The sequence below is a fragment of the Podarcis tiliguerta genome (genome assembly GCF_965153285.1).
Source record: "Podarcis tiliguerta genome assembly, chromosome: 13".
Taxonomy (NCBI): domain Eukaryota; kingdom Metazoa; phylum Chordata; class Lepidosauria; order Squamata; family Lacertidae; genus Podarcis; species Podarcis tiliguerta.
Genome location: NC_139546.1, coordinates 26,142,620 through 26,168,904, shown reverse-complemented (window position 1 = coordinate 26,168,904; position 26,285 = coordinate 26,142,620). Strand labels below are relative to the sequence as shown.

General features: G+C 46.1%; 3 protein-coding genes across 4 annotated transcripts in view; 2 read left to right on the top strand and 1 right to left on the bottom strand.

The window, feature by feature from the left end:
• The window catches only part of STARD3 (StAR related lipid transfer domain containing 3), a 28,438-nt gene extending 24,529 nt beyond the window's left edge, over window positions 1-3,909 (top strand). For both annotated transcript variants that reach the window (XM_083408718.1, XM_083408719.1), the window contains exon 15: window positions 1,330-3,909. In XM_083408718.1, coding sequence (XP_083264844.1) covers window positions 1,330-1,434 — 105 coding nt within the window. In that variant the 3' untranslated portion in view covers window positions 1,435-3,909. The remainder of the gene's footprint in view (window positions 1-1,329) is intronic.
• An 861-nt stretch (window positions 3,910-4,770) lies between these two features.
• On the top strand, window positions 4,771-10,006 carry LOC310661992 (melanoregulin-like). Its single transcript, XM_083408779.1, has 5 exons — window positions 4,771-4,998; window positions 6,767-6,926; window positions 7,586-7,676; window positions 7,973-8,139; window positions 9,588-10,006. Exons 1-5 carry the CDS (start codon window positions 4,922-4,924, stop codon window positions 9,771-9,773), a joined length of 681 nt encoding a protein of 226 aa, XP_083264905.1. The 5' UTR covers window positions 4,771-4,921; the 3' UTR covers window positions 9,774-10,006.
• Window positions 10,007-22,938: 12,932 nt separating this feature from the next.
• On the bottom strand, window positions 22,939-26,285 carry TCAP (titin-cap). The gene is made up of 2 exons (XM_083408812.1): window positions 25,951-26,285; window positions 22,939-24,424 (listed from the first exon to the last, which is right to left on the bottom strand). Exons 1-2 carry the CDS (start codon window positions 26,097-26,099, stop codon window positions 24,040-24,042), a joined length of 534 nt encoding a protein of 177 aa, XP_083264938.1. The 5' UTR covers window positions 26,100-26,285; the 3' UTR covers window positions 22,939-24,039.

Genomic DNA, 26,285 nt, shown 5'->3' with positions numbered 1-26,285 from the left:
ATCTATGGGTATAGGGGCAGTATACAAATTTAATAAATATAGTCGTAGTGGTGGTAGTAGTAGTAATACTATCCTGTGGTGTTTATATACCTAACATAACAGTATTACCTGTAACAAAATGTTGCGGTGTGACTGACAACCCACCAACACAGTTAAGGATTATCGTGCTTGCCAGCTGGGATCAGAAATTGCTCAGTTCTGCAGTTGCTTTCTCTGTGGCATTCTTTTAATCTTATGGTTTAAGGGGAGGAGCCATAGCACCATTGAAGATCGCATGCTTTGCATGTGGAAAAACCCCAAGTTGAACCACTGGCATCTCCAGGTAGATACAGTGGTACCTCGGGTTACATACACTTCAGGTTACAGACGCTTTAGGTTACAGACTCCACTAACCCAGAAATAGTACCTCGGATTAAGAACTTCGCTTCAGGATGAGAACAGAAATTGTGCAGCAGTGGGAGGCCCCATTAGCTAAAGTGGTGCTTCAGGTTAATTACAGTTTCAGGTTAAGAACAGATCTCTGGAACGAATTAAGTTCTTAACCCGAGGTTCCACTGTATAGCGAAAGCGCTCTCTTGTGAAAACCAGAAGAGCTACTGCCCAGTCCATGTGAACCACCCTTGAGGTAGGTAGACTGATGCATTGATTCAACATAAGTCAGCTTCCTATATTCCTGTGTTCATTTCTACTGCCCCAGCTTAAAGTGAGCAGTGGTTGAGCACATGCTTAGCACTGGATGCCTCGGGTTCATTTAGTGGCATCTCCAAGCAAAGGGGATGTTGGGTAGCAGGGCGGGCAAAGACCTGAGAAATGCTGCCAGTTTGGGCCAGGCAGACCACTGCAGCTTCAGAACCTGTATCAGTGTTGAAGATACAGTGGTGCCTCGCAAGACGAAAATAATCCGTTCCGCGAGTCTCTTCGTCTTGCGGTTTTTTTCGTCTTGCGAAGCAAGCCCATTAGCGGATTAGCGCTATTAGCGCTATTAGCAGTTTAGTGGCTATTAAAGGCTTAAGGGATTAGCGGATTAGCTGCTAAAAGGCTATTAGCGGCTTAGATCAGCTGATAAGCGGCTTAGATCAGCTGTTAAGCGGCTTAGCGAACAGCTGTTAAGCGGCTTAGGGGCTTGGGAAAAAGGCGGGGAGGGGAAAAAAAACCCCAGGAATCGCAAGACATTTTCGTCTTGCGAAGCAAGCCCATAGCAAATTCGTTTTGCGAAGCACCTCCAAAACGGAAAACCCTTTCGTCTAGCAGGTTTTCCGTCTTGGGAGGCATTCGTCTTGCGGGGCACCACTGTACTTCTCTGGCTTCATCCTTCGTCTCTTCTTGCAGGGCCGGCTTCCCCGCTACCTCATCAACCAAACCTTGAGCGCCACCATGACGGAATTTGTTTTCCACCTGCGCAAACGTGTTATGGAGGTCATGGCGAGGTCTTAGGTTCTTGGAACTCCTTGCTCTGATGTTGCCTTTTGAGAGTGCTCAAACCCAACAAAGGTCCAAAGAACTGGAGTATCTTTCTTCTTCTTCTTCTTCTCTCTTCCTGCCAGAGAACAAAGACAAAATCTCACAGCTGACGTTCTGGATCAGGCTGAAGAGCCTTTCCTTGTGTCTTCAGGTTGTCAGCCAGGTAAAGGGCTGAAGGTGATGACCAAATGGCAAGAGGGAAGTGGAGACAAAGCAGGTGGTCCGTGCCCAAGCGAATTGGTGAGAAGCACCAAGGTGGCTTCTTCGAGCCTTTCACCGATGATCAAAGTTAACATTGCTACTAGAACTTGAGCCATGTATGGATTCCAATGTGCCAAATTCCTTCATGATCATGCTTCCAGAACCTGCTAAGTGCTTACCTGTATAGCCCCCTTCCTTTCTCCCTGGGTGTAATCATGATTTGTGTGTCCATAAACTTACCCAGTTGCCTTCCGTGGCGAAACAGAAGTGCACCATCAGATAACCTGCACACACAGTCCCACGGCTGAAGTGCAGCAGGTTAAGCCAGAAAGTGTCCCAGGCGCTGCTACTGGTCGTCCACCTTTCAGCATAGCTGTGACGGCGTCAGGAGGTTTTACTACCCCAATGTTTGGATGAAATTTGCCTATTGTATGCTTGGTAATGGCCAGAGAGAACGAAATCTCCTGCCCCCTGTCAAGTACCTGGTCTTCAGTGGTGCACCAAAACTGACAGCTTGGCTTGAAAGCATTGCTGTTCCCAGTTCCGTGTTGCTTTATTTTTCAGTTTCTCCTCCTACCCATGAGTAGCAAAGACTATAAAATAAGCTTCCGTAGACTAAACTGACCCAGTGGTTGGTTGGTGGTTCCTGGGTTTGATTGCGGCCTCATCACTCTGGAGTGGGCTTCAAATGTTAGTAATGGAGGGCCAAGATCTATAATCGGTTCTATTGACTTGTTAATATAGAGAGAGGTCAGAGCCCTTATCTGCCACTCCAGTGTGTGTGTGTGTGTGTGTGTGTGTGTGGTGGAGGAGCATCCTTGGAAACTTCCTGCCTGGTGCCTATCAGAGCTAAGCATTGAAAGCAGCCTGTTGTTTCATGAAGCATGAGCTGGGTTTGCCATAGAAGTGAGACTAGTATAGACCTATCACCAGAGCAGATGTTTATATTAACCTCCTTCCTTCGCTCCCCAGAGTCCTTAAGTTGCCTTCCTCTGCTCTCCTGCATTTGCTGTTGATAACCAGTGTTCTCCAGGTGAAAAACTACGTAGCTCATGAATCAATCTTCAGAGCCTTGAATTCTTGAGTTCTGTGTCTCTTTCCCCACACCCTGCCTTCCTTGGGTGTAGAAAGCTGGAGATGTGGTGGACATAACATCTACAGGCCTTTTGGTCTGCCAATGACTGAATTTGCCTTGAGTGGAATCGGCATTTCTAATCCCTTCAGAGGATCAGCTTTGGGACACAGGAGGGTGGGGCAGAAGTGAAATGCCTTTGCTTCAACATAATAAGTGCAATAATCCTGGCACAGAGCTAACATGCAACTTACCAGAAGTGTCCAAAGTTCTTGGCCTCCAATGTCAACTGTTGTCCAAAGCCATTTGGGTTAAACCGCACTGACTCCTGTGATTCTCCACTTCAGCGGGACAGCTTTCAGCAGAAGTAGTATGGGGGATTGCACAGAGATTGCAGCCTTAAGGCAGATTCATGCACTTTTAAAGGCTCTAGAATCAGAATTAGTCTTGTAGCGAGAGTCACGCATGGCTGCTTGCTCGCTCAGTGCATTTTAAGACCCCCCAAGGCAGGACTTGAAGTCAAAAGGTTGAAATGAAAGCAAATAAATATATTCTGCACTGGATTTCTTGCGGGGAGTAAACTGCACACCTGGCTTACACAACAACGTAGCAACTAGCATGTGTGCCAGACCTGTTCTTGCAGGCGTATTTTCAGCAGTTGAGCCCCCCCCCCTTTTGTATACTGGTTTCTCCCCTTTGCCTTGCCTCTGTTTGTGTGTTTTGTGCAGTGGGTGGAACTTGTAGGAAGTCCTGTCCCCTCCATCTGATATCTTTGTCGGAATAGGGAGGCTTGTAAGAAGCTTTTACTATTGCAGGGTGGGGAGAGGCTTCCAGAGATGAAAAAGAGGCTCGCCATCCAGGGAAGTTGTCCGAAGTGACTTGCTTTACAATATTTCTGCATTTTTTGCCAGCATCGGAGATTTGCCCGAGTTCCCGTTTCTAAGAATCGGCTATTAATCTTATTAAAGCGCCTTGGGTTGTTCGTAAGCATTTCAAATGGACTGTGAAAAGGGAGGCTTACAGACTTCGTGAATCTAATGCACAGAAACTGTTTCCTTTTATGTGTGCATGGGGAGTGGACCTGCACACCTCATTTAAAAAGCCACTTGAATAACACATATGCCTTTTGCATTGATTCTTTGTTACTTGATCTAATAAAATCTAGTGACAACTTTCCTCTGGCTCAATGTGTCTTTCTGCCTAGCATGGGATATCCCTTCACTTTCAGTGCTTTTGAACTGCTAGGTTGGCAGGAGCTGGGACAGAGCAACGGGAGCTCACCCTGTTGCGGGGATTTGAACTGCTGACCTTCTGATCAGCAAGCCCTAGGCTCTGAATCCTACTTCAATACTAACAACAGGACAAAGCACAGACCCTAGGGCAGTTACAAAGGGAGAGGGCAAGATGCACAACACACAGCTCTCTTCTCCATCAGAAGGAATGGTTGGGGAGCTCAGGAAGAAGAGCTATGGGACACCACTGCCTCCTCACATAAGCCGCCAGAAGCAGTCGCCTCACTCTGCCTAATGATAGGACCAGCCCTGCTAGGGTCAAACAACCTACTTGGCAATTAAGCTCTTTGGGTGCAAGCCACTGTCTTGCCCACTGTAACCAAACTTGCAAAGTAGCTGTGAGGATAAACTGAGGTGGCTCCATTTCTGCTACCCTGAGCTGCTTGGAGGAAGGGCTGGTTGCAACAGGAATAGATGGCGGGATTTCTCCCAGTGGATAACAACACAGCAAGGCCTGGGTTCTGCTCTGCCTTTCTGTGCCTCTGCACCTTTGGCTTCATGTGGCTCCACAGTGCCTCGCAACTCATCTAATCCTGCGGTCTCTCTTCTTGAAGATACGAAAAACAAACCTACTTTTCATTCCATATAAACATGGAGGCAACATACAATACACTATTTCATACTCTGCAGTTTGTTTTAAGGGCTTTAAGCTATGGTGGAAGGGGGAGAATCTCACATGATCACTGCTTATGACGTGCAGATGATATTTAAGAGAATTCATAGGACTCCTTTGCCTTCCCACCCCCCAAGCAGAATTCCTTTACTACTTGGACTTAAGTCTGCCCCATCCATTTTCTCTCCATCTTCTGTTTTAGCTTTGGTTTTTATCGCGTTTCAATATGCTGGTCTCGAGCCTGTCTTAGCACTTACAACACATTGCAAGAAAGAGAGAGAGATGGATTTCTGGTACAAAGTTTGCAGCTGCTGTTGTCATATAGAAGACGAACTGGAGAAGAATCCATTGGTGGTTGGGTATGTGTTACAAATCAGCTTTTTCATTTAGCAAGCCCCGAGCTTCTGCCAAATTTATAATAAGCAATGGCAGACAACGGCATAAATTAAGGTAAGTGTGTTCTGCTTTCAAAGTGATGCTGTACGGAAGCTGGCAGTTCTGGAATCCATCTCTCAGGAAGTGGGAAGTACAGAATATTGCTGTTTAGGGCCCCAGTTGGCCAGACAACCTCACCCTTTCCCAGGATATTCCATTTCATCCCCACTCCCAACAACCAGATGGCATTTCCTTCCTCCATTAGAGCTCTGTGTCTAAATATTTCAGTTCTACTTTTGCAAATCTTAGCATTCCCCCAAGCCTGCTGAAAACCTCCTCCTCCTGCAATGGTGTTTTGGTTATGTAACTTGCAGGATTCATCATGAAAGGATTCCGCCTTTCTTGCTTTCACAGTTTAGCTACTGTTTCAATGTACGGTGCTTTGTTTGAGTCACAATCTTTGTGTGTGCCTTCACAAAAGCCCTCTTGAATTATATACACACTTTAATTCTAGGGCTGCAACATTAAATGCTTCTATTAATCAGCTTTTAATTAACTGGTCTACTTTAATTGAGGGTGACTTTTTAGTCTGAAAAATTATTGTGAATAAATGTATGTAAAGGTAAAAGGACCCCTGATCATTAGGTCCAGTCGTGGCTGACTCTGGGGTTGCGGCGCTCATCTCGCTTTATTGGCCGAGGGAGCCGGCGTACAGCTTCCGGGTCATGTGGCCAGCATGACTAAGCCGCTTCTGGCGAACCAGAGCAGCGCACAGAAACGCCGTTTACCTTCCCGCCAGAGCGGTACCTATTTATCTACTTGCACTTGACATGACCTTCTGATCGGCAAGTCCTAGGCTCTGCATATGTATGTAGCAAGGCTCAAATTCAAGGTTTCCAGTCCCAACCTGGTATCTACCAGGCTAAAGAGATGCATTGTGCTCGCTGCAATGGTAAACCTGTGCCCAGGCTGTACTGCTTTGGACTGAAGTTGCAGGAATCACAACATGAAAGAAATGTTTCTGTGCATGAAAACAATTAGATTGTCAGGGAGAAGACTATGCCTTTCCCTCAATATGCTAGCTGTCTCTGTGCAGGGACTATTTTTATACAGAGAACAGTCCCTCCAAGTGCCCCATTATTCAGGGACAATCTCAGATTTACAGAAGCCGTCCTGGTTTATGATTTGATTCCGGAATGTCCCGCTTTTCCTCAGAACGTCCCTATTTTCATTGGAGAAATGTTGGAGGGTATGGAATAGAATGTTCCTGGGGCTTTTTTTTCAGCTGGAACTTGCCAGCACCTCTCAGGTGGGCGCCATTGCATTCTTAGAGAACGAGGGAGGTCTTCGTGGTGAGTTCCAGCACTTCTTTTCCTAGAAAAATAGCACTGGACTTCCCTATTTTCTTTGGAGAAATGGAAGAGGTTATGTGAGAAGCATTTGCCCATGTGAGCTCCCACTTTCAATCCAAAGTGATAAAGCCCAGATACCAGATACAGTACCTAGGAAGATGCCTTCTATTGATCCAGATCATTGCTCCATGTAGCACAGTATGGTTGACAATGACCAGCAAAGATTCTCCAGGGTTTCAGACAGGGGGCAATCTCAGCCCTACCTGCAGATGTCAGAGATTGAGCATGTGCTCTACCACTGAGTTATTTGGTAAGAAGTAGACCCAGGAGTCCTGTCTCGGTTTGAAGAGCAGCCATTGTGATGCTGTTTGTTTGTTTGTTTGCTACCTTTCTGTTGCAGCGACACACTTCAGTATTTCAACAAGTTGCAGAAACGACGGGAATTAGAGGCTGTCAACTTGTGGAATGAACCAGTGGACAAGACTCACGTGGAACGGGATGATGATCATAAACTCCACATGTTGCTGGAGAAAAGGTCAAAAACGCGCCGGGGATCCGAGGTATGTTGTCCTTGCGCACGGAATATTTTTGTTTGGGGGGAGAATTTAATTGCAAGACATTTGCCCACGTACAGTCTGATACAGTTGGTTCATCTGGAGGAATATGTACCAGACAAGGATGTCAACAGACAATAATTATTGTGTATGTGTGCCCACAAACACAGTGATGCATTGATGTAAGCATTAAGATAATATAAACCGGTTTCTAGTTTCTGTCGCACTCTAGTGTGACCCACAAATAAAAACCAGCATAGGGCTATACAGGTGGGGTTGGCTAATGGCTTCCATTGAGTTATATTGGGCCAAAAGAAACTTATTGGAGGAATTCAACCCTTTCCTGACAAAAATAGCATCGGAAAAAGCAGTGAGGTACCCCTTAACTGTCTGCCACATTCTGCTGTTTGCATCCATGGATGGAAGAAAGAAAAGTGATGTAACATAGACGCGATCTGCATGGGTGGCATGACCTTTAGGAATAGGGGCCTCAGTGGGGTTCAGTGTGTTAATGCACATGTAGGTGCACACACAAAGCAGTCCTTTAGAGATCCCTGTAATATATAGGCCTTTCTCCACACATACTTTACATGATGCTGGGCATTTTGCTGAAAAACATAGCTTAGTGGTTCATTCTTTTGACGGTCTCCTTTATCCTGACAAAGGAATACCGACGCTTGAGCTTTGACATCATCGCTCACCGGCAGATCCGTCGGAAGATGAAGGACCGATGGAAGCAAATCCTAGAAGTCTTGGGTATGGTGTCCTTGGGGGATTTCCACCACAGACCAAACTGGAGAGTGTTAGGAGATCTATTACCCTTACTCGCGTTCCTTTCTCTCAAGTTTGGTTTTAGTGTTCCATGACTAAAAACTACTAGAGTCTTCTCCCTGTTTTCTTTGGAGGGGTGAAGACTATTATTTACCTATTCTTGGCCACTGTGAGAGCAGGATACTGGATTCCATTCCTATCCAACAGGGCTGCTCTTGTTATTATTTATTGAGTTGGTTTTTGGAGTGGATATGGGCGTAAATGATCTCATCCCAATGTAGGGTTCAAAGCTGAAGCAGATGGGCTCCTCACTGTCACGTCCAGCACCTCCTATGAATCCCTTCGCAATCCTCAAGAGGCCCGCAGGATCCACACTGCCCTGGCTGAGCAGACAACCATTTTTGGCTGGCATCGTGGTGGTCCACCTGAGAGATACCTCTTTGTCATTGTAAGTAGAGGAAGGATTCGGTAGAAACTTCTGTTGGGGCATGTGCTTGTCTGTGCAGTACATCACCGCAGGGACAGAAGCTGTGGGCCTAACCCACAGTGGCATAGAAGCTACCATGGAGGTAGGAGCAGCACGCAAGCTCCTCCAGGTAGCCTGATTGTGGTTTTCAAAAAACTGCTCCAAGGGTCATGAAGCCTCTGTGAGTCGACTCCTTCTAATGTGCTGATTGGCCTTATCAATCCTTTAATAACTTGCCACCCCTCTCCCAAATATGTTTCCTTTGTCCTCCAAGTTAAGGGTGACGTTTCCCCTCCTCCTAGAGTTGGGAGTGTGATGCCAAGTTTTCTGTTCAACATAGAAGGTGGTGCCTTTAGGACAAAGCAATCTTTTTGAAATTCTCCCCCTTCTGCAGGTAGCCTTGTTAATGGCTAAAAATACGTGGCGTTTGCTTGCTTAGTCAGTTCTCTCGCTTTGAGGCAGAAAGATCTCAGTTTAATCTTTTCCTTTGTCTGGAACAAAGGTTGATTTCATTGGCATACTATGCCCTTTTAAAATGTGGAGGTTTTTTTGGGGGGGGTTATTAGGTTGTTTTAATTTTGATTAAATATTTTGTGGTTTTATATTTTGATATTGTTTTGTGAACCACCCTGAGACCTCTGGGTATAGGGCGGTATATGATGATGATGATGATGATAGGAAGAATGCTTTATTTGCAATAATTAAATAATTAAATAAAGGGTGTGCTAGCTCCTGTTCTCTTCTTCTTCTTCTTCTTCTTCTTCTTCTTCTTCTTCTTAGAAGGCCAAATAGTTTATTGGGAACTATTTTCTACAACAAAGGGTGGATGTCTCTAGGCTAGAAAACGGTCAGAGCAGAACAACAATAAATCACTTTATCTCTGCTTCCCCCTTTTGAATGCTTTTAGACTCAGACTTCCTTTAATAAATCTAATTTATATTTTATTACCAGATACTTGTATCTTTGTAGTTAATTACATACTCCAACCCTACCCATTCAGTATTAGGCCTGTGCTACTAAGAACCTTGGAATCTCCCTCGTGACAGAGGCTCCTTGAAGTACTTTGGCCCCTGCCCCAAACAGGGACCATTTCTTCGGTTTGTTTTATATGTGTTTCCCTCACATCCTCTGTCATTTAAAAGCTGGGTAGAGGTAGTTGGCAAAAATTAGTTTTTTGTTTGCTTAAAGATTTGGGGGATCCCTGACCCCTTTGGTGACCCAAGGATTGCCACTCTCCCTCCTTCCATTATTTTACCTCACAATTACTGTGAGGTAAAATTTAATTGAATCCGATACTTACTCCTGCCTTGGTGTGGGCATCATTTTTAAATTTTCTACTTCAGGTGTCTTAGGCCAGCTCTATTGTGGGGTCTCAATGGACCCAACACTATCACCTTTTTTCTTTATTTTTGTCACCTTTCCTCCCCTAGGACAGGCTGCTTCTCCTTGATGTGGGAGATGAATTCCTGTCAGCGGCTCGGCACTTCTACCCCGTGGAGGACGAAGAGGACGATGGCTCTTCCAGCGATGGAGGACCTACAACACCTGGTCCTGTCTTGGTCACAATGAGCAGCGAAGCTCAGGAAGAGACGGAGGAGGGCGTAGACAGGGAATAAGCCAAGGAGAAGACGGAAGTGAGGCAGACACTGAAGAAAGAGTGGATGTGAAGAGGTGGATGCAACTCAACCTATGGCTGGAAGAACGAATGTATTCAGAGTAGACTACTGAACCGCAAACCTGTTGGAAACTCCCTTTGACACAAAGAACTTGCGTCCCCATTTCCTATTCATGCTTTGCCCTTTTTCTTTTGTATTAATGTCATGAGTTAACAAATAGCATCATTTCTCACAACGCTCAGTCTGTAGTTTTCTATAAAACAGGAGGTGAATATTTGGAAGCAAAACATAAACCAAAACGTAGAACTGAAATGTTCTCCATGGCCAAAAATGGAGACTGCCTTGATACCTTTACTTTAGGCTTTGCCACTCAAAACTCAGAATAACAACAACAACAACAACACCCTGCCCATCTGGCTGGGTTCCCCAGCCACTCTGGGTGGCTCCCAACAGAATATTAAAAACACGATAAAATATCAGACATTCTCAGGGTGATGAACAATAATATCTCCATATTTTTCCAGGGCGTTTTCTCTTGCCTATGGCAGGGCCAGAGGCTGAGATAATAGAAAGATATCTTTGAGACTCTTTCTTCCCTTTATGAGCTGAACTTTAGTTAGCTATGAGGCTTTCCATGGAGTATAATAAATTACGTATATGACATAGAGGACTTGCAAACTCGTTTTAGCTGAATTCACTTCAGATTCCTTTAGCACTGAGTGTACACAATTCTGGTCATAAGGCCGAGGGTGTGGAGACGCTCTTTCTGCAGTTGTGCTGCACATGCACCAGAATGTGGAATTTCAGCCTACAACGGAGCACATTGAGAGTCTAGACTTGCTGTCCACATGTTTGCTTTAAAAAAATTATTTATAGGCCTTAGTGTGGTTTAAAAAGGGGCAGGCTGTTGTTCCCACTCTGATGCACTGTACAAACTATCCCACCCCACCCACCAATTATTAGCAGACAGGAGTAGCCGGATATATTCAGCAAATTATGCCAGTAAAGGCCAATTAGCTTAATCTGCATGATTTGTACAGCTCACAGGTTTGGGTGTTTGGCACAGAAACTGAGTTACCCTGATGCTCTGTGTTTTGGGGGCCAAGGCTGTTGAGATTTTTTTTAGTTTTGCCTGAAGTTGTTCAACTTTTTCCCCCTCCCAAAAATCTCCCCCCCCCAAAAAAAGAGGGAATTTTAAAAAGCTATTTTTAAGGAAAATCACTAAAATCTAGACTTCCAACATGGGTTGCCATATGTTTGGATTTTCCCAGATATTGAACTGATTTCCACCTGGAAACTGTTTCCGACTGCCATATTCCGACTATGTATGGGAAATTCTGGATGTATGGCAACCCTACTCTGTGTGAGAGAGGAGGACAGGGCAGGAGGTTGTTAGAAGTGGTTTAATGTACAGAACATTGGCATAAAAATGGGGGGGAGTTCCCCCCACCCCGATGAAGCATAAGTCCCAGGTTCCCAGCTTTCACTTTGAAAAGCAAGTACAGTGGTACCTCAGGTTACAAACACTTCGGGTTACAGACTCCACTAACCCAGAAGTAGTACCTCATGTTAAGAACTTTACCTCAGGATGAGAACAGAAATCGTGTGGCAGCCGTGGGAGGCCCCATTAGCCAAAGTGGTACTTCAGGTTAAGAACGAACCTCCAGAACGAATTAAGTTCATAACCAGAGGTACATGTTAAGCAGTTGTAGAACCAGAGATGCAAGGCAAAAGGTGTAGGCAGGTATCCCTCTCTTTTGTTTCGAGAGAAGCTTGCCTGTTCCCACCTTTCATTTATGTATGTTTGCTCATATATCCAGGATTTGTCTGTCAGAAATAGCATCCGGGTGGAATTTCCGAAAATCATGGCAACCCATGTTGGAAGTGTGGATATTATTTTTATTTCTGGAAGTGTTGATTTTGATTTTCCTTAAAAATAGCTCAAAAGCTTCAATTTTATTTTATTGAGATTTTGCAAAAAGAAAAAAAGGAAAAGAAAGAAAGCTTAGGCAAGTTTGGATTTTCACTTTTTGAAATATGGCAGCCTCATGAGAAGAAAAGACTCCCTGGGAAGCTGGGAAAGATGGAGGGCACAAGGAGAAGGGGATGACAGAGGACGAGATGGTTGGGCAGTGTTATAGAAGCTACTAACGTGAGTTTGACCAAACTGCGGGAGGCAGTGGGTAACAGGAGTGCCTGGCGTGGTCTGGTCCATGGGGTTACGAAGAGTCCAACACGACTAAACAACAACAACAGCCCTAGAGTATTTGCTTTCTCTACCACACCTGCCAAAAAAATAATCCTGTGGATGTCCATGGCAAACTGCATACATAAATGTTGCCCATTGGCCATGCCTGCCTATAAAATGTTTTTTTTCCCCCTGTCCTTTCTACAAGAAGGGTCCTTTTCCCTGTCCATTTTTGTGTGTGCTTCCAGGCCACCTGTTCTCCTTTCATCACCCTCTTCTCTCCAATCTCTCTGTGTACAACCTGTCCCTGATATACAAGCCGCCTGGAGCCTGGTGACAGGGATTGCTGCTGTCCCTGTTGCTAATCCCCCTGGCTCCTGTTTCTAAATAGCAGAGTCTCCATTTGCGGGAAACAAAAGGCCCGGCTGGGGAAATTTCTCCCTTTCTTCTCCTTCCCCACAATATCCCAAGCATGCGATGGACCCAGGGCGGCCTTTTCCTGGAGTCTGGATCGCAGGTTTCAAGCATCCAGCCTAGAGGTTGGCAAGAAATGTTGGAAACTGCTCTACTTGTCCCTCTTGGCAGAGACATGCAAACACATATATCTCTTCCTGTCACTATCCTTTCTGACAGCTGAGAACTGCTAGGTAATTAATGAGTCTTCTCCCCCACCCCACCCCCAGCCTCCAGCTCATTTAACAACTTTCCTTGTGATGATTTTGTTCTTCCTTGTCAAGGTTTCTGTGGTTTTACACCTTTCGCAGGAATCTCAGGCCTCTGGGAAGGGATACCCCTGCCTTTATGTACAGATGCCCACGTTAACTGTTGCACCCTGGTTTTGCATTGAAGAGATTGAAAACAGAACCACTGAACTGTCAAGTTCCAAGGGGTACCACGAAGGTCATCAAGTCCAGCCCCCTGCAAAAGCAGGAATTTTTCTGCCAACATGGGGCTCAAACCCACCACTCTGAGCTTAAGAATCTCATCCTCTACCAACTGAGCTATCCAGGGTCAAGTCACACAATACCTTTATATGAATATGTTGGTGCAGCCACTTTTGGAATATCATCTACCCATATCATAGAGCTAGATAGTATGCTTTTTAAAAGAACACAACTGTGTAATGTTCAACTAAACCTGCAATCCAACATACCCACCTCAGAGTAAGTTTCATTGGCCTCAGAGGGACTTACTTCTGAGCAGATTTGCATAGGATCACGCTGTAAAATGATGAAGGGCTTGGAGTATCGACTTAGAGCATCCTGCGGGGAGCTAGATGGAAACTCAGTCCGATTTGGTAGGGCGCAGTCGGAAGGGATGGCAACGTGCTCTTCTTTGACCCCCCCCTCCCCACAAAAGGCAAGTGGGAAGGGCTAAAACCTCTCTTTCCTGCTGGCCCATTGCCTTCTGAGGCACAGCTGGTGATCCTTTGCATGTGGAACTCCTTGCCCCAAGACTTCTCTGTGTTCTACCAACCAATAAAAGCTTTCTTTTCCCAGTGGCTTTTGGTTCTGCTGCGGCTCAGTTTAATTTAATTCGTCAGCCTGGGTTTATTGTTTTCTTGCTCTGTGCTGCATTTGTGTTTTTACTGATGGATTGTTGTTTTTTGGTATGCCTTTTATATTTTATAAGCCGCCTTGAGCAACTCTTTTGTTTTTTGTAGTGGGGAAAGCAAGGTATAAATCTTTGTGTAAATAACAAAATGGCAATAAGTGTGTGTTTTTTGTTTGTTTTTCCCAACTGCCTAAGCCTTAACAGTCTCACTCCCTTCTTGGCCCTGAGCAAAGGTCAGCATATTATGATCCTCACTATGGGAAAACAAATAGCTACTCCTCTGTTTTTTTGGCTAGGGGCCTTGTAGGAACAGCAAGCCAAGTTATAGTCCCCCTGGGCCACAAGTGTGCTGGTAAGCCGCACATTGATGCTTCACTCAGCCCAGTCTACAGCTGCCTCCCCCTCCCCCTTGCACGTTGGGTCTGTTCAACGTGAGCCGCTCTGTATGCTATCTGCAATGGGCAAGCAATGTTTTTCCCAAATGGATGCTGGAAGGGAAAGCAGATGCAGCCTCAGTTTCTGCTTGGCCTGGAGAGTTTGTGGGTTTGTCTACGAAGATCTGTCAGCCCCCCTACTGCCAGGCCATCCTGAACTCTCCCAAATTGTCTGATCTCAGAAGCAAAACAAGGACCTCTCTGCTTAGTACAGTGGTACCTCGGGTTACAGACGCTTCAGGTTACAGACACTTCAGGTTACAGACTCTGCTAACCCAGAAATAGTACCTCGGGTTAAGAACTTTGCTTCAGGATGAGAACAGAAATCATGCGGCAGCGGCGTAGTGGCAGCAGGAGGCCTCATTAGCTAAAGTGGTGCTTCAGGTTAAGGACAGTTTCCGGTTAAGAACGGACCTCCGGAACGAATTAAGTTCTTAACCCGAGGTACCACTGTACTTGGATGGGAGAAGGTCTGTCGGCCAAAATACTGTTGAGAGAGAATAGGTCTGCTCTGCTGTGTTTATCTTATTGCTATTATTATTAAAAGTGGAAGTCTGATATTTTGCTATCCTGTACAGATCTACATAAATAACATCATTATTATTATTATTGCTATATTTTCTATACTGCCTTTCATCTGAGGATCACAGGGCTGTTTACAATTTAAAAACACAAAAATGCACACCATAGATTACCCATTTCATACCACCTTTTCTGTGCTGTTGCCCCGATTGCGGAATGCTCTCCACAAAAAGGTTCACCTGGCACCATCTTTACATTTCTTACAGCACCGGGCAAAAACATTCCTCTTTACCCAGGCCTATGGCTATTAAATAACCTATGGCCTCTAACAGTGTGGGGGAGAGGACTGTTACGATGGTGATTATTTCATTATTAGGCTGTCCATCAGTATGCTTTTTACTATGTTATTATCTTTGATGTTCTGTAATGTGTTTTTAATGTTGTATACCACCTCAGGATCTTTTGATAAAGGACGTCATATAAATCAAACAAGTAAAAAATAACAACAACAATAAAAAATGCCCCTGCTCGCTTTGCTCACCACCCGCCCCATCTCTGCCAAAGCCACCCTTATCCTTATCCTTTACATCTCGCCAAACTTCTGCTTGCAGACTTGGGCCACCTGTTTTCCTCCTCACTGGCCTCCAGTTCCCTCCTTTCCTCTGATGCTGTTGCAATGGCCCAGCAGAGCCCATTTTTTCACCACGCTGCAGTTCACAGCAGCACCTGCTGGTGGCCACACAGACTGCAGCATGACGACATCCTTAGGAAAATATGTAATGGGAGAGAAAAGCACTTCATAACCTCAATACTTTAAAAATGGAAGCAGTGTACCAGAATGCAACATAAAAACTGGCATCTGGCTGGCCACTGTGAGAACAGGACTACTGTTCTGGACTACAAGGGCCATGGGCCTGATTCTGCATTGGTTTTAAAAGCTGTATGTGGTGTTGTTGTTAAAGATACCCTCCCCTTCCCAATCTCTGTAGTTCTCCTGTAACATTGTCCTCATACTTTACATACTTTACAAAATGAGCTTCACCACCTGCAGCATAGCAGGCCGTCTAAAACATGGCATAGTAGGCTGACAAGTGCATGGCACCCGGGAGCAGAGCAATACCTTTATGCCCATTCCTAATCCTGCTTTTACTGGGGCATGGCAAATCTGCATCCCCCTTGGAGGAAAACGTATTTAATCCCACCCCACCAATTTCCTCTTGCAAATTCCTCTGAGAGTATTCTCCTCTCCCAAAGTTGGGAGAGGAGGTGAGTTAATGGGCAGTGGGAGGCAGGGAGAGTTATGCTGTGTCACACACACACACACCAGCCTCCTGCAGCTGTTCCCATGGTATGGGCTGAAGGCACAGAAGGTTGCCACCTTGCTGAAGCTAAGCAGATCTGTGCCTTGGATGGGTGTTTGCCTGAGAACGACATGCCTGGAAAAACACACTGATACCACTTTGGGTTCTATAGAAGAAGAAAACTAGAATATAAATGTACAGTGTTAAAAAGTTATCCACCCTGTCTCCCCACATTACTGGTGCAAGACAACCATGAGTTTTGGCAGCACTGGCTGCCATTCTTTTCCTATTAAACCATCATTAAATGTGGGATTGACTGTACCCTTGCACCTCCCGTCTTATCTTAACTAGGGGGACATTACTGGGATTTCAAAGGTGGAATTGAAGTCTGGGAGGAATCTCCCCAAAGTGGCACTTTGTCCTGGATCTTAGGCAAGTCAACTTTGGGGGGTCCTGGTTTTTACTTTTTGAAATACAGCAACCCTATCTTAGCTGAATATCTTATTCATAGTTAATATTCCCCATACCTAATACAGTGGTACCACGGGTTAAGTACTTAATTCGTTCCGGAGGTCCGTTCTTAACCTGAAACTGTTCTTAACCTGAAGCACCACTTTAGCTAATGGGGCCTCCTGCTGCTGCTGCACTACCGCTGCACAATTTCTGTTCTCATCCTGAAGCAAAGTTCTTAACCTGAGGTAATATTTCTGAGTTAGCTGAGTCTGTAACCTGAAGTGTATGTAACCTGAAGCGTATGTAACCTGAGGTACCACTGTAAACGAGAAGGATGCAGGTGGCGCTGTGGTCTAAGCCACTGAGCCTTGGGCTTGCCGATTAAAAGGTCAGCTGTTCGAATCCCCGCGATGGGGTCAGCTCCCTTTGCTCGGTCCCAGCTCCTGCCAACCTAGCAATTCAAAAGCACATCAAAGTGCAAGTAGATAAATAGGTACCGCTCCTGCGGGAAAGTAAACGGAGTTTCCGTGTGCTGCTCTGGTGTCAGTGTTCCGTTGCGCCAGAAGCGGCTTAGTCATGCTGGCCACATGTCCTGGAAAAACTGTCTGCGGAGCGGACAAATGGCTGCTCCCTCGGCCTGTAAAGCGAGAGGAGCGCCGCAACCCCAGAGTCGTTCGCGGCTGGACTTAACTGTCAGAGGTCCCTTTACCTTTTAATAAATGAGATCCTTGGACAAGAGGGTGATACATGTTAGTTCATTTTGCTGCAGTTTGTAACTTTCTCCCCCCGCAACCCTTTGGGTTGATGAGGGAAAATGGGCTGCAACCTGCAGGCTGAGTTTCAGAGGAATCAGCAGGACTGCTTCACCCAGACCAGAAGTCTCTTGTTTCCTCTGCCATCCACACCACTTTCCACGTGCTGGATGCTCTGACCTTTGGTCACGTTGGAGAGGTTTGTGCTGTTATGTTAGGAAGTGGTCCCACGTGGAGGGGAATGCTTTAAAAAGAAAATAGGGGGGGGGGGAGAGGAACAGCACACAGAGCAGGCAGTTACCACCTAGAAGGTTGTGCGCTTGGTTGTGTATGTGCTAATCTGCCAGGATTATCTTTTTATGGTTTATTTCATGGCCTTTGGAGACAACCGCTCTCGCTCTCCCGACTCACCTGCCACCCAAATAAACAAAATACAGCTTGCCTCTCCATCCAGAAAAGGACACACTGATAGTCCCCTGCCAAGTCCTTATTCTATTTTTAAAGCACAAACCCATTTAAAGACCAAGGCGAGAGAGAGAGAGGGGGGAGCATCTTTCCAAATACAGAAGTACAAGAATGCTTTTAAATCAGGGTAAGCTGATAAGAACGTGTGCTTGGGAGAAGGGAAGGCTCTGCTCCAGCTATTAGAGGTCAACAGTTAATGGGGTGGTTGGTGGTGGAGGAGGGGGGCAAACCCTGATGAGGTGTATTATTGATTAGTGACCAAAATGTCTGTCATGATGGCCTGTAGGTTATTTGTTTATGGGGGGGGGATAAACAAACGGCCTCAACTGCTCCATTTCAGACCACAGGTGTGTGCTCTCATCTGCAGGTCCTCTTTCAAAGGCAAGATTCCCAGTTTGCATTTTTCAAAACAATACCACCAGACCCTCCATGTGTCCCTTTTTTCCAGGGATAGTCCCAGATTTACAGAAGCTGTTCCAGTTTCTGATATGATCCCAGAATGCACCGCTTTTCCTTAGGATGTCCCTATTTTCACTGGATAAATGTTGGAGGGTATGGAGTTATGCAACCCCCGAGCCAAGGAGATAAGTGACTATACAACCTTCAGGAGACATCTGAAGGCAGCCCTGTATACATTTTTTTTTTAGTGTTTAATGTTTTTATATATGTTGGAAGCTGTCCAGAGTGGCTGGGGTGGGGTATTATTATTATTATTATTATTATTATTATTATTATTATTATACAGGACATCCCTACTTTCATCAGAGGAATGTTGGACGGTATGCAACACACAAACCGAAACGCAGCAGTCTTCTGAAATTCACACTTCTCTGAATTTTGCAATGCAGCTTTCCAGCTAAGAAATATGCACCAAAAAGACACACACAAGCTGGGATAAAGTGTGCATATAAATGCATATGATAGTGAAAAGAACATACAAACTGCGTTGTACGAAGGGGAATTGCTTGACAGTACTGTGTAGGTTAGGCAAATTTGCGTGCAAAGCTGTGCGTACCAGGGGAAATTCTCATTAAAATGCTAATGAATTTTCACGAGGCCTTTTTAAAACATTGCTAACGGATGTGGAAAATGGGATTTAAGACTGGGAAAACTGGGAAAGGAAACGCTACTTGCTGCTCTCTGTTCCTTTTTTGCAGCTGTAGGAGCTTGGTGGTCTTCAGCCCTTTCAGACGCTGTTGCTGCTGTTGGGCTTCACCTTAGACCAGACCGTGGCACAGCAGTGGGTCCTGACCCCCCAGTGTCCTAGCTGAAAGCATCTCTTTTGCTCTAACCCTTCAGCAGTGCCCCCCTCCCCCATATATATAAATAGTATTCAGGAATCCTGGCTCTGAGCCTGCCGAATCACACTGTCTTCCCAGTAGAATTGCTAGAAGGATTTGGCAGCCTTGTTGGTTTTGGGTTATATAAGTCCCTCCCGGCCCACTCCATACCTTGTACCATTGCCAAATGCCCTGGCCCTGCTCTGGCATCACGAACCTGGCCCAAAGGCTTGGATTAGCTGTCCCATCCCTTCCTCCTCCCACCGCAGGGTCTCGCCCACATCCCCAAGGGGCCAGATTACCAGGCCTGCCCCGTTATGCCCGTCATCCTAGTGACCTTGGGCTCCTCACGGGCAGAGACATGTGAAGGCTGGGCTGCAAAGGGTAGCCCGAGCCTGTACATATCAGGCTATCTTTGGGGTCAGTCGCCAAGGTCTGCCCTAACTTTGGTTACTGTTTGTAAGAGACAGTTTGGTTTCGGAGATTGCTAGGGAAGGGGGGAGCTTGTGCATGGAGTGGGATGGTTATTATCTGAGTACAAGTGGGACCAACAACAAAACGTTGCGCTGTGTTCCTCTTCAGTGTTCCAGCCAGCCAGCCAGCCAGCCATGCCCTCTTCCAGGATACCATTCCCTCCTGTCTTCCCCACTTGTGTATCCCAAGTTGGTAGCCATTACATGTCCCTGAGTATGATCAGGTCCTATTGCACTGTGGAGTGTTCCTCTTCAGTGTTCCAGCCAGCCAGCCATGCCCTCTTCTAGGATACCATTCCATTCCCTCTGCCCCATTTGCGTGTCCCAAGTTAGGAGCCATTACATGTCCCTGAGTATGCTCAGGTCCTATTGCACTGTGGAGTGTTCCTCTTCAGTGTTCCAGCCAGCCAGCCAGCCATGCCCTCTTCTAGGATACCATTCCATTCCCTCTGCCCCATTTGCGTGTCCCAAGTTAGGAGCCATTACACGTCCCTGAGTATGCTCAGGTCCTGTTTGTGTGCTTCCCTCAGGCTGTTGCTACACAGGTTGCTGGACAAGATGAGCCACTGAGATGACCCCCCACTACTCTTATGACAAATGTGGCACTGCCCAACCAACTTTAGTCTGCCCTCAGCTAGCCCCCACCTGCCTGCCTGCCTTCTTACTCACAACATGCCCAGAGAGTGGCCTTCCTTGCCTGCCAGTACCGTCCTCCTTAGTCTCAGAGTTGCCGTTGCAGAACTCAGCAGGGGGACAAAACTAAAATGAGTTTGCTCTGGCTCTGCCTACTGCTCAACTGCCCCAGTGCTCCCCCCCCCCCGAGGGTACTCAGGGGTTATGTAGTATTGGCACCTCCTCTCCCCCCCCCCCATGTTAAAATTGTGGCACTTAGTGTAAGAACTTCATGGTGAGTACAGGCACCTGTTTTTCTTTTAAAAAGGCACTGGCATGGCCTACCATTTTTGTTGGGCACCAGACACCGCTGCCTTGACTTCTTTGGCCATGTGAAAATTACAGGAGCAAGGCTGCTTGCCGCATTCCTGCAGTGTGTGTGTGTGTGTGTGTGTGTGTGTGTAGGGGCTGCTATTTGCACCGTGCAAAACAATTAGAGCCCCAACAGAATTCTGGGATATGTTTACACATGTGACAAACCCGAATGTGATCCACCCTTCCGAAGGAGATAAACACATTCCGCGCTGCTCACGCCATTCCTTAAGAGCACAATGCCAAGGCATGGTCTTGTCAGACAGCAACCCCTACAAAGGTATCTCATGCTGTTGGGCTCAATTTCTAGAGGCGTAGCTGCCTTGGCAGCAGAAGCAACAAAGAGGTCTGCAGCCTAAGGAAAACAAAAACAAATATAGGACGAAGCTGCCTTATACCAAGTCAGGCCATTGATCTGTGTTGTGTTATTAAAAAAAATATTTAAGGACACACATTCCACAGCAAACCATTCCTTCATCCTTCAAAATTAGGAAATATTCTCTGAAGAAATAGACACTTTATTTTAGTACATAGGTCAATACCAATGTCATCTTGGCTCTCTTGGTAACGCCAAATATTTCCCCTGCAGTAAAAGGAAATATCCTGGGAAAACCTTTTCTTTTCACCTACAAATCCATCAAATCCTGTGTATGAATAGGAGAGGTCTATGACAATGGTTTCAGAAACTAGGGCATTTACCATTTCAAAAGAATGGTCCAGTCTGGCTCGGGTAATGCATTCGGCAAGCATTATCATGGATCTTGACAGACAGCAGACAGGCCACATGCTGAAATTTCTGTTGTAGACCTCTTTCTGTAACGATTCTATGATGCTTTTGGGTGGTCTTTGGCTAAGGACTTGGGCAATTTCTAAACTCTTTAAAAGTTGTTACACACTTTTGTTCCGGTTCCTCACCATCATGAAAGGTAGTGGGACTCCGTTGCCACACAAAAATAAATATATCCCTTCCTTCTTTCTACTGATTCCTGCCTCCACCCATTCTTCTCTGACCAATCATGGACATAGGGGACTCTGAGTCCCTTGGGAGATTTGGGCTGTAAAAAGCAACCCCAAATTTTCGTATAACTTAGGGTGGATCTTCACACAAGAAAAAAAAACATGCTATAAGTAAGTTTGAAATTAAATTGTTATAACAAATGAAGAAAACGCTATGGGAAATCGCAAATATTTTATTTATTTTTTGCTCTCCAGCACCATATGGTGTTGCATGTTTATAACACGTTCAAAACACTGTTTTTTGACTAATGTAGCTGAGTCCATAGTCCACAATGACTGGCAGTAGCTCTCCAGAATTTTAAATAAGTCTTTCCGTCTCTGTCTGCAGGCACCAGGGTTTGGACCTGTGGCCTTTAGGATACAAATCACAGGCTCTGCTACTGAGCAGCCCTTCCCTTGTGGCACTTTTAAGACTAGCAAATATATTGTGGCAGAAAGAGTTGTCCACTTGACTCCACAAAACCTTATGCCACAATCCATTTTTAAAGTCTTTTAAGATGTTGCAAAACTCACTGTTATTTTCACATAGGCTGGAGACAGACGTGGGCCTTTCCAGTGAACTCAATGGCTGCATTCTGAGGCGTTTCTTTTCAAACTCCACATGACTTCCAATGCTAAGCCTGCCTTCAATCATAGATTTACTCCCTGGATATGTCCTGGATATCCTTGGGGAGTCACAGATTTCGACAAGGGTTTACATGCTTTGATCTTTGTGAATATGCAATCAGCTAGCTATAAACTGTTAGCTAATGAATTGGCTCAGGCACATTTTCAACAATGGAGCTCAGGGGATTTGTGGAGTTGGGTGGAGATTTCGGTGAAGGGGAGGGGATATTTGCTGATTCAACATCTCAACAACATCCAGGACGGAGCTGCAAAAAGATGTTGTGACTTAAAAGGACAACTTGCAATCACTTTTGTGTGTGTGTCTCTGTGGGTTGTGTTTACCTAACTTTTACTCAGCATATACCCATGGGGCTATACTACGCTGTTAGTTGAATACATCCCATAATAATTGGGGAGATCCATGCTCCTGTGCAGTACCTGTGTGTATGTGTGTTTGAAGCGGGACTTCCATTCACACATCCTGGTGTGGGGCTGACTGTGATGGAAGGGTGCTCGTTTTGAGGGTGTTTTACCTCTGGCAAGTAAGGAGGATTTTGCATTCATACACATGTAGCAGCAGCTCCAGGAGGGAGAGATCCCAAATGGAGACACAGAAGCAGCTTAATCCTGCCCCTTCCCACTGTTTCCCTACTGCAGTTCTTGTCCCTGTGGGCTCCTCCTTCCACCACAAAGTTCCAGCCATGTTCATTTGTAAGGGTAAATAAGCCATGTTACTTTCCCTCTTTCCCCAATGTAAGTCGCGTGAACAGCTGCATGCTCCTTGACCAACGCAAGCTGGACTGAACCAAACTCTGCCAGCCAATTTGATGTTTTGTTTCCGAAAGCAGCAAGGTAAGGTTTGCTTGGTTTTGCTTTGCTTCCTAAGGTGTGTTGCAGCATGAAGTGACCTGAGAGACTGACGTCTGCTTGTGAGGTGGCACAGAATCAGTGGCCGACTTGGCTTTCTTCATAGCTGGGACACCAGCTTCCTTTCCTTTGCACCCGTTGGACGTCTGTGTCCCTCTTAAGGGCGCACATCCCTTGAGCGTGAAAAAGAGAGATGAGCAACTTGGCCGGGCAGCCTGATAAAAATGCAGGTCTTTGAAATTAAGGAGGTCTTTGAAATTAAGGAGACATTTTTTCTGTCATTCCCCTCATTTTTATTTATCTTATAAGAATACAATAAATCACCATACAGCATTCCACTATGATCAATATTTTTTACTGTCTTCAAAAGTAAAGCAAAGGACAAGAAATACACAGTGGATTTCTCTACAATTCTTAATGATTTGTCTATAGTTTATCATTCCCTATGGGGAGGAGTCATGAGGTGTAAACTGTTTCTTGAACCTCTTCTGCCCAGGTTAAACCCTCTTCCTTTCCTTCTCTATGAGCCCCTTAATTCAACTTTGGCTCATCTTCACCTCCGCAAGATGCAGATGTTCCTCATTATATATGCATTGGGAAATTTTTACTGAGTCCCTGTACCCCAAGTCAGGTCTATCTGGGGAGGAGGGTGAGAGAACGCCACCTCAGAAGTTGTTTAGTCCCATTAACCTCTCCCCGTTCCTCAAGTACAACATTCGGATTCCTCTCCACCCACCAAACACCTGCGCAGGCCACATTGGCTGGAACAGAACCAGGAGCATCGCCAATGTCTTCCATACTCTCTCACTTGCCGCTAACCCTTCAACCTTCCTCTTCTTTCCGCAAGGAGCCCTCATTCTCTCCTGCTAAGCTCACGAAGCAGGGCTCCCATCACCATCCATCTGCAAATAGGTTTCACCCAGCTACGTGAAACCACAGGGAGGAGGGCCCTGAACCTCCATGAGCTGCTTTGTGCATGATGTTCTCATTGTTTTCTTTTTCTCTCTCCTTTAATCCAGGGGCTCTCCCTAACTCTCCCTGGGGAGGTAGTCCTTTTTAAAAATAAAATAAAATAAACACCACCGCAATGCACGGTGCAGAAAGGAAAGCACAGGTGGCAGAAGTGCGCGATGCTGTACATCTAATATATACATTCACACACAGAGATAGTCCTAGTCCTTGCCCCCACCCCCAAGAGTTCTCCGTTGGAGTGGCATCAAGGTGGCTTCGATCCTACCAAAACTTTTCTATGTGCCTGGGCCCCTTCGGATTGTCCTCATGCAGCAACAGATGTGAGGGGCCACCCCCCCCGAGGCATCCAAGCCAGTTCCCGAAGGAAAGTCCTTGCGTTGGGGAAGGGTCCCGTACACTCAGCCTCTCTGGGCATCCTGAGACATGGAACGGGACAAGGAGCGGGGCAGGCCTTTCTTGAAGTCGGGGCAGGTGGGCTGGATGACGAGGGGCAGCTCTTTGGTGATCTCGGCCACAGATTTCTTGTCGAGACACACGCCGGCTGCCGGCAAGGACTCCACAGACTCTGAGGGGGTCGGGGTGAGCTCCCTGGCGCTTAGCTTGGCCGGTGTGAAGATGGGCAAGGGCAAAGGCCTCTGGTAGGGCAGGTGGTAGGAGGTCAGAGGTTCGCCCAGCAGACCCAAGCGAAGGATGCCCCATGGAGACCTCTGCACTATGACCCGGGCTTCCTGTTGCTGGCGGTAAGTTTCTCTGCGCTGTTTGTCTGCTTCAAACCGAGACCAGCTGCGGAGAAAAGGAATGGGAAATTAATCATAGATTCACCCCACAGCTCGGCTTCAGGCAGGGGTGCCCAAACTTTTTTCTTTTTTTCTTTTTTAAAAAAACTTTTCATTAAGCAATTTCAACATAACAAATTATCAAACCATATAATCACATACATTATTTTTTTCCTTTTTCCCTCCCCCTCCCATCCTCTCTCTGATTTCTCTGCACATATTATTCTCTGCATGTTATAAAATTATACATATCCTTACCTTATCTATCTATCATGTTCTCAGCCAATAAATTTGTGTATGTTTATTCAAAACCTGCCAAGGAGTCCAGTTCATTTTGTTGTCTTTTTAGATAATTTGTAAAAAGTTCCCATTCTTCCTTAAAGTCACAGTTGTCCTTGTCCCTCAGTTTGTATGTCAAATTTAGCCAACTCTGCATAGCTCACCAGCGGCAAGAGTCTTGATAAGACAAGGATGGAAGAATGAGGAAATCCCAACAAACTTTTTTCAAAGAGGGCCAGATTTGGTGAAGTGAGCATGTGTGAGGGCCAACCAGAGTTGTTGACCTTTTTTTAGGATTGAAGTTCTTGAGCTTTTTTGGGGATTTGACCCCAAGAAATAAACTTCCACAGGAGACGGATTAAAATGTCCCTGCAGACACTGCTAAACTAGATGGCCCAATGGGTTCAGTTTAACGCAGCTTCCTAGTTTCCTACGCTCTTCTTTGTTGAAAAGGTTGACAAGCAGAGACTAGGCAGCCATCTGACAGTGATGCCCCAGCTGCATCCGGTGTTACAGATCCTGCGCTGAGCAACACCTCCTTCTGATATTCTGTGCATCCTCAAAGCCCCCCTCTCCCAGCCTTAAAACCCCACACGCCTTACCATCCCAGCCCTAGCCTGGCAAATATGATTAGACTGCTTCATACCGGGCGAAATACTTTCTCCCCTGATTTCCTTGCAAAGGGTGTGATATCCTTGCAAAGGGTTAGAAAGGAAAGGGACAGATTAACCGGAGGACAGATGTAGCACTCAAAACCAAACCACCACAATCGCTAAAAGCAGAGGCTCCGCTTTCGTTGTCAGCGGTGAGCGATGCAGTGGCCGCATTTGCTGAGGGCACCAAATTATTCAGAGCGGGGGGGGGGGGAGCAAACAGCGCCTGGAAATTAGCTCTGAAAGGATCTCTACAAGCTGAGTGAATGGGTAACAAAATGTCTAATGTGCCTCAATGTCATGCACACTGGGGCAAACAAGCCCCCTAACTTTATACACTGTTGGGGCCTGAGCTGTCTCCCCCTGCACTTCCTCTTTGACATGTCTGGCATCTCCAAGACTTGACTGTATCATAGAGCCATAGAGCTGGCAGGCACCCCAAGAGCAATGCATGTTTAACCTCTCCCAATACTTGGCTTTATCTAGGCTTCCTTGGGAGGACCCAGCCAGTAGACTTCTGTAACAAATACAAAGCCGCCTGGCTGGATTATAAGTTTGGAGCAAGCCTATCATCCCCACCAGACCCAAGCCCAACACTCACCCTTCCTCAGGCCGAGCGGTGAGTGAGAGGTCCTTCCATTCCGCACTGAAGGATTCCTTCCGGGATGTGTCTCTCTCGGATACCTGGCAGCTCAGTTCGGCTGCGGCCAGGTTCCCTGAGCTGCGAAGGACCACGGTCTTTCCGTGCATCGTTGTGTCTGGGCTTCTGCTCGAACTAGGATGAGTTCTCGGAGTCTCCCTTCGGTCTAGTCTATTGTCCCTGCTGCGGGTGATTTATATAGGTTTCCTGAATGCCGATTCCAGAGGGGTTGGCATTCAGAGCTATATCGGTCTTGCAAAGTCACCGGTGGAGCATTCTGATACCGGACACCTCCC

Bases quoted from the DNA above. Each gene is read 5' to 3' on its own strand.
- TCAP (XM_083408812.1), bottom strand. From the start codon at position 26,099: ATGCACGGAAAGACCGTGGTCCTTCGCAGCTCAGGGAACCTGGCCGCA. The intron at 24,425-25,950 runs GTGAGTGTTGGG...TTTTCTCCGCAG, and splicing joins ACCGCTCGGCCTGAGGAAGG to CTGGTCTCGGTTTGAAGCAG.
- LOC310661992 (XM_083408779.1), top strand. From the start codon at position 4,922: ATGGATTTCTGGTACAAAGTTTGCAGCTGCTGTTGTCATATAGAAGAC. The intron at 4,999-6,766 runs GTATGTGTTACA...TTTCTGTTGCAG, and splicing joins AAGAATCCATTGGTGGTTGG to CGACACACTTCAGTATTTCA. The intron at 6,927-7,585 runs GTATGTTGTCCT...ATCCTGACAAAG, and splicing joins AAACGCGCCGGGGATCCGAG to GAATACCGACGCTTGAGCTT.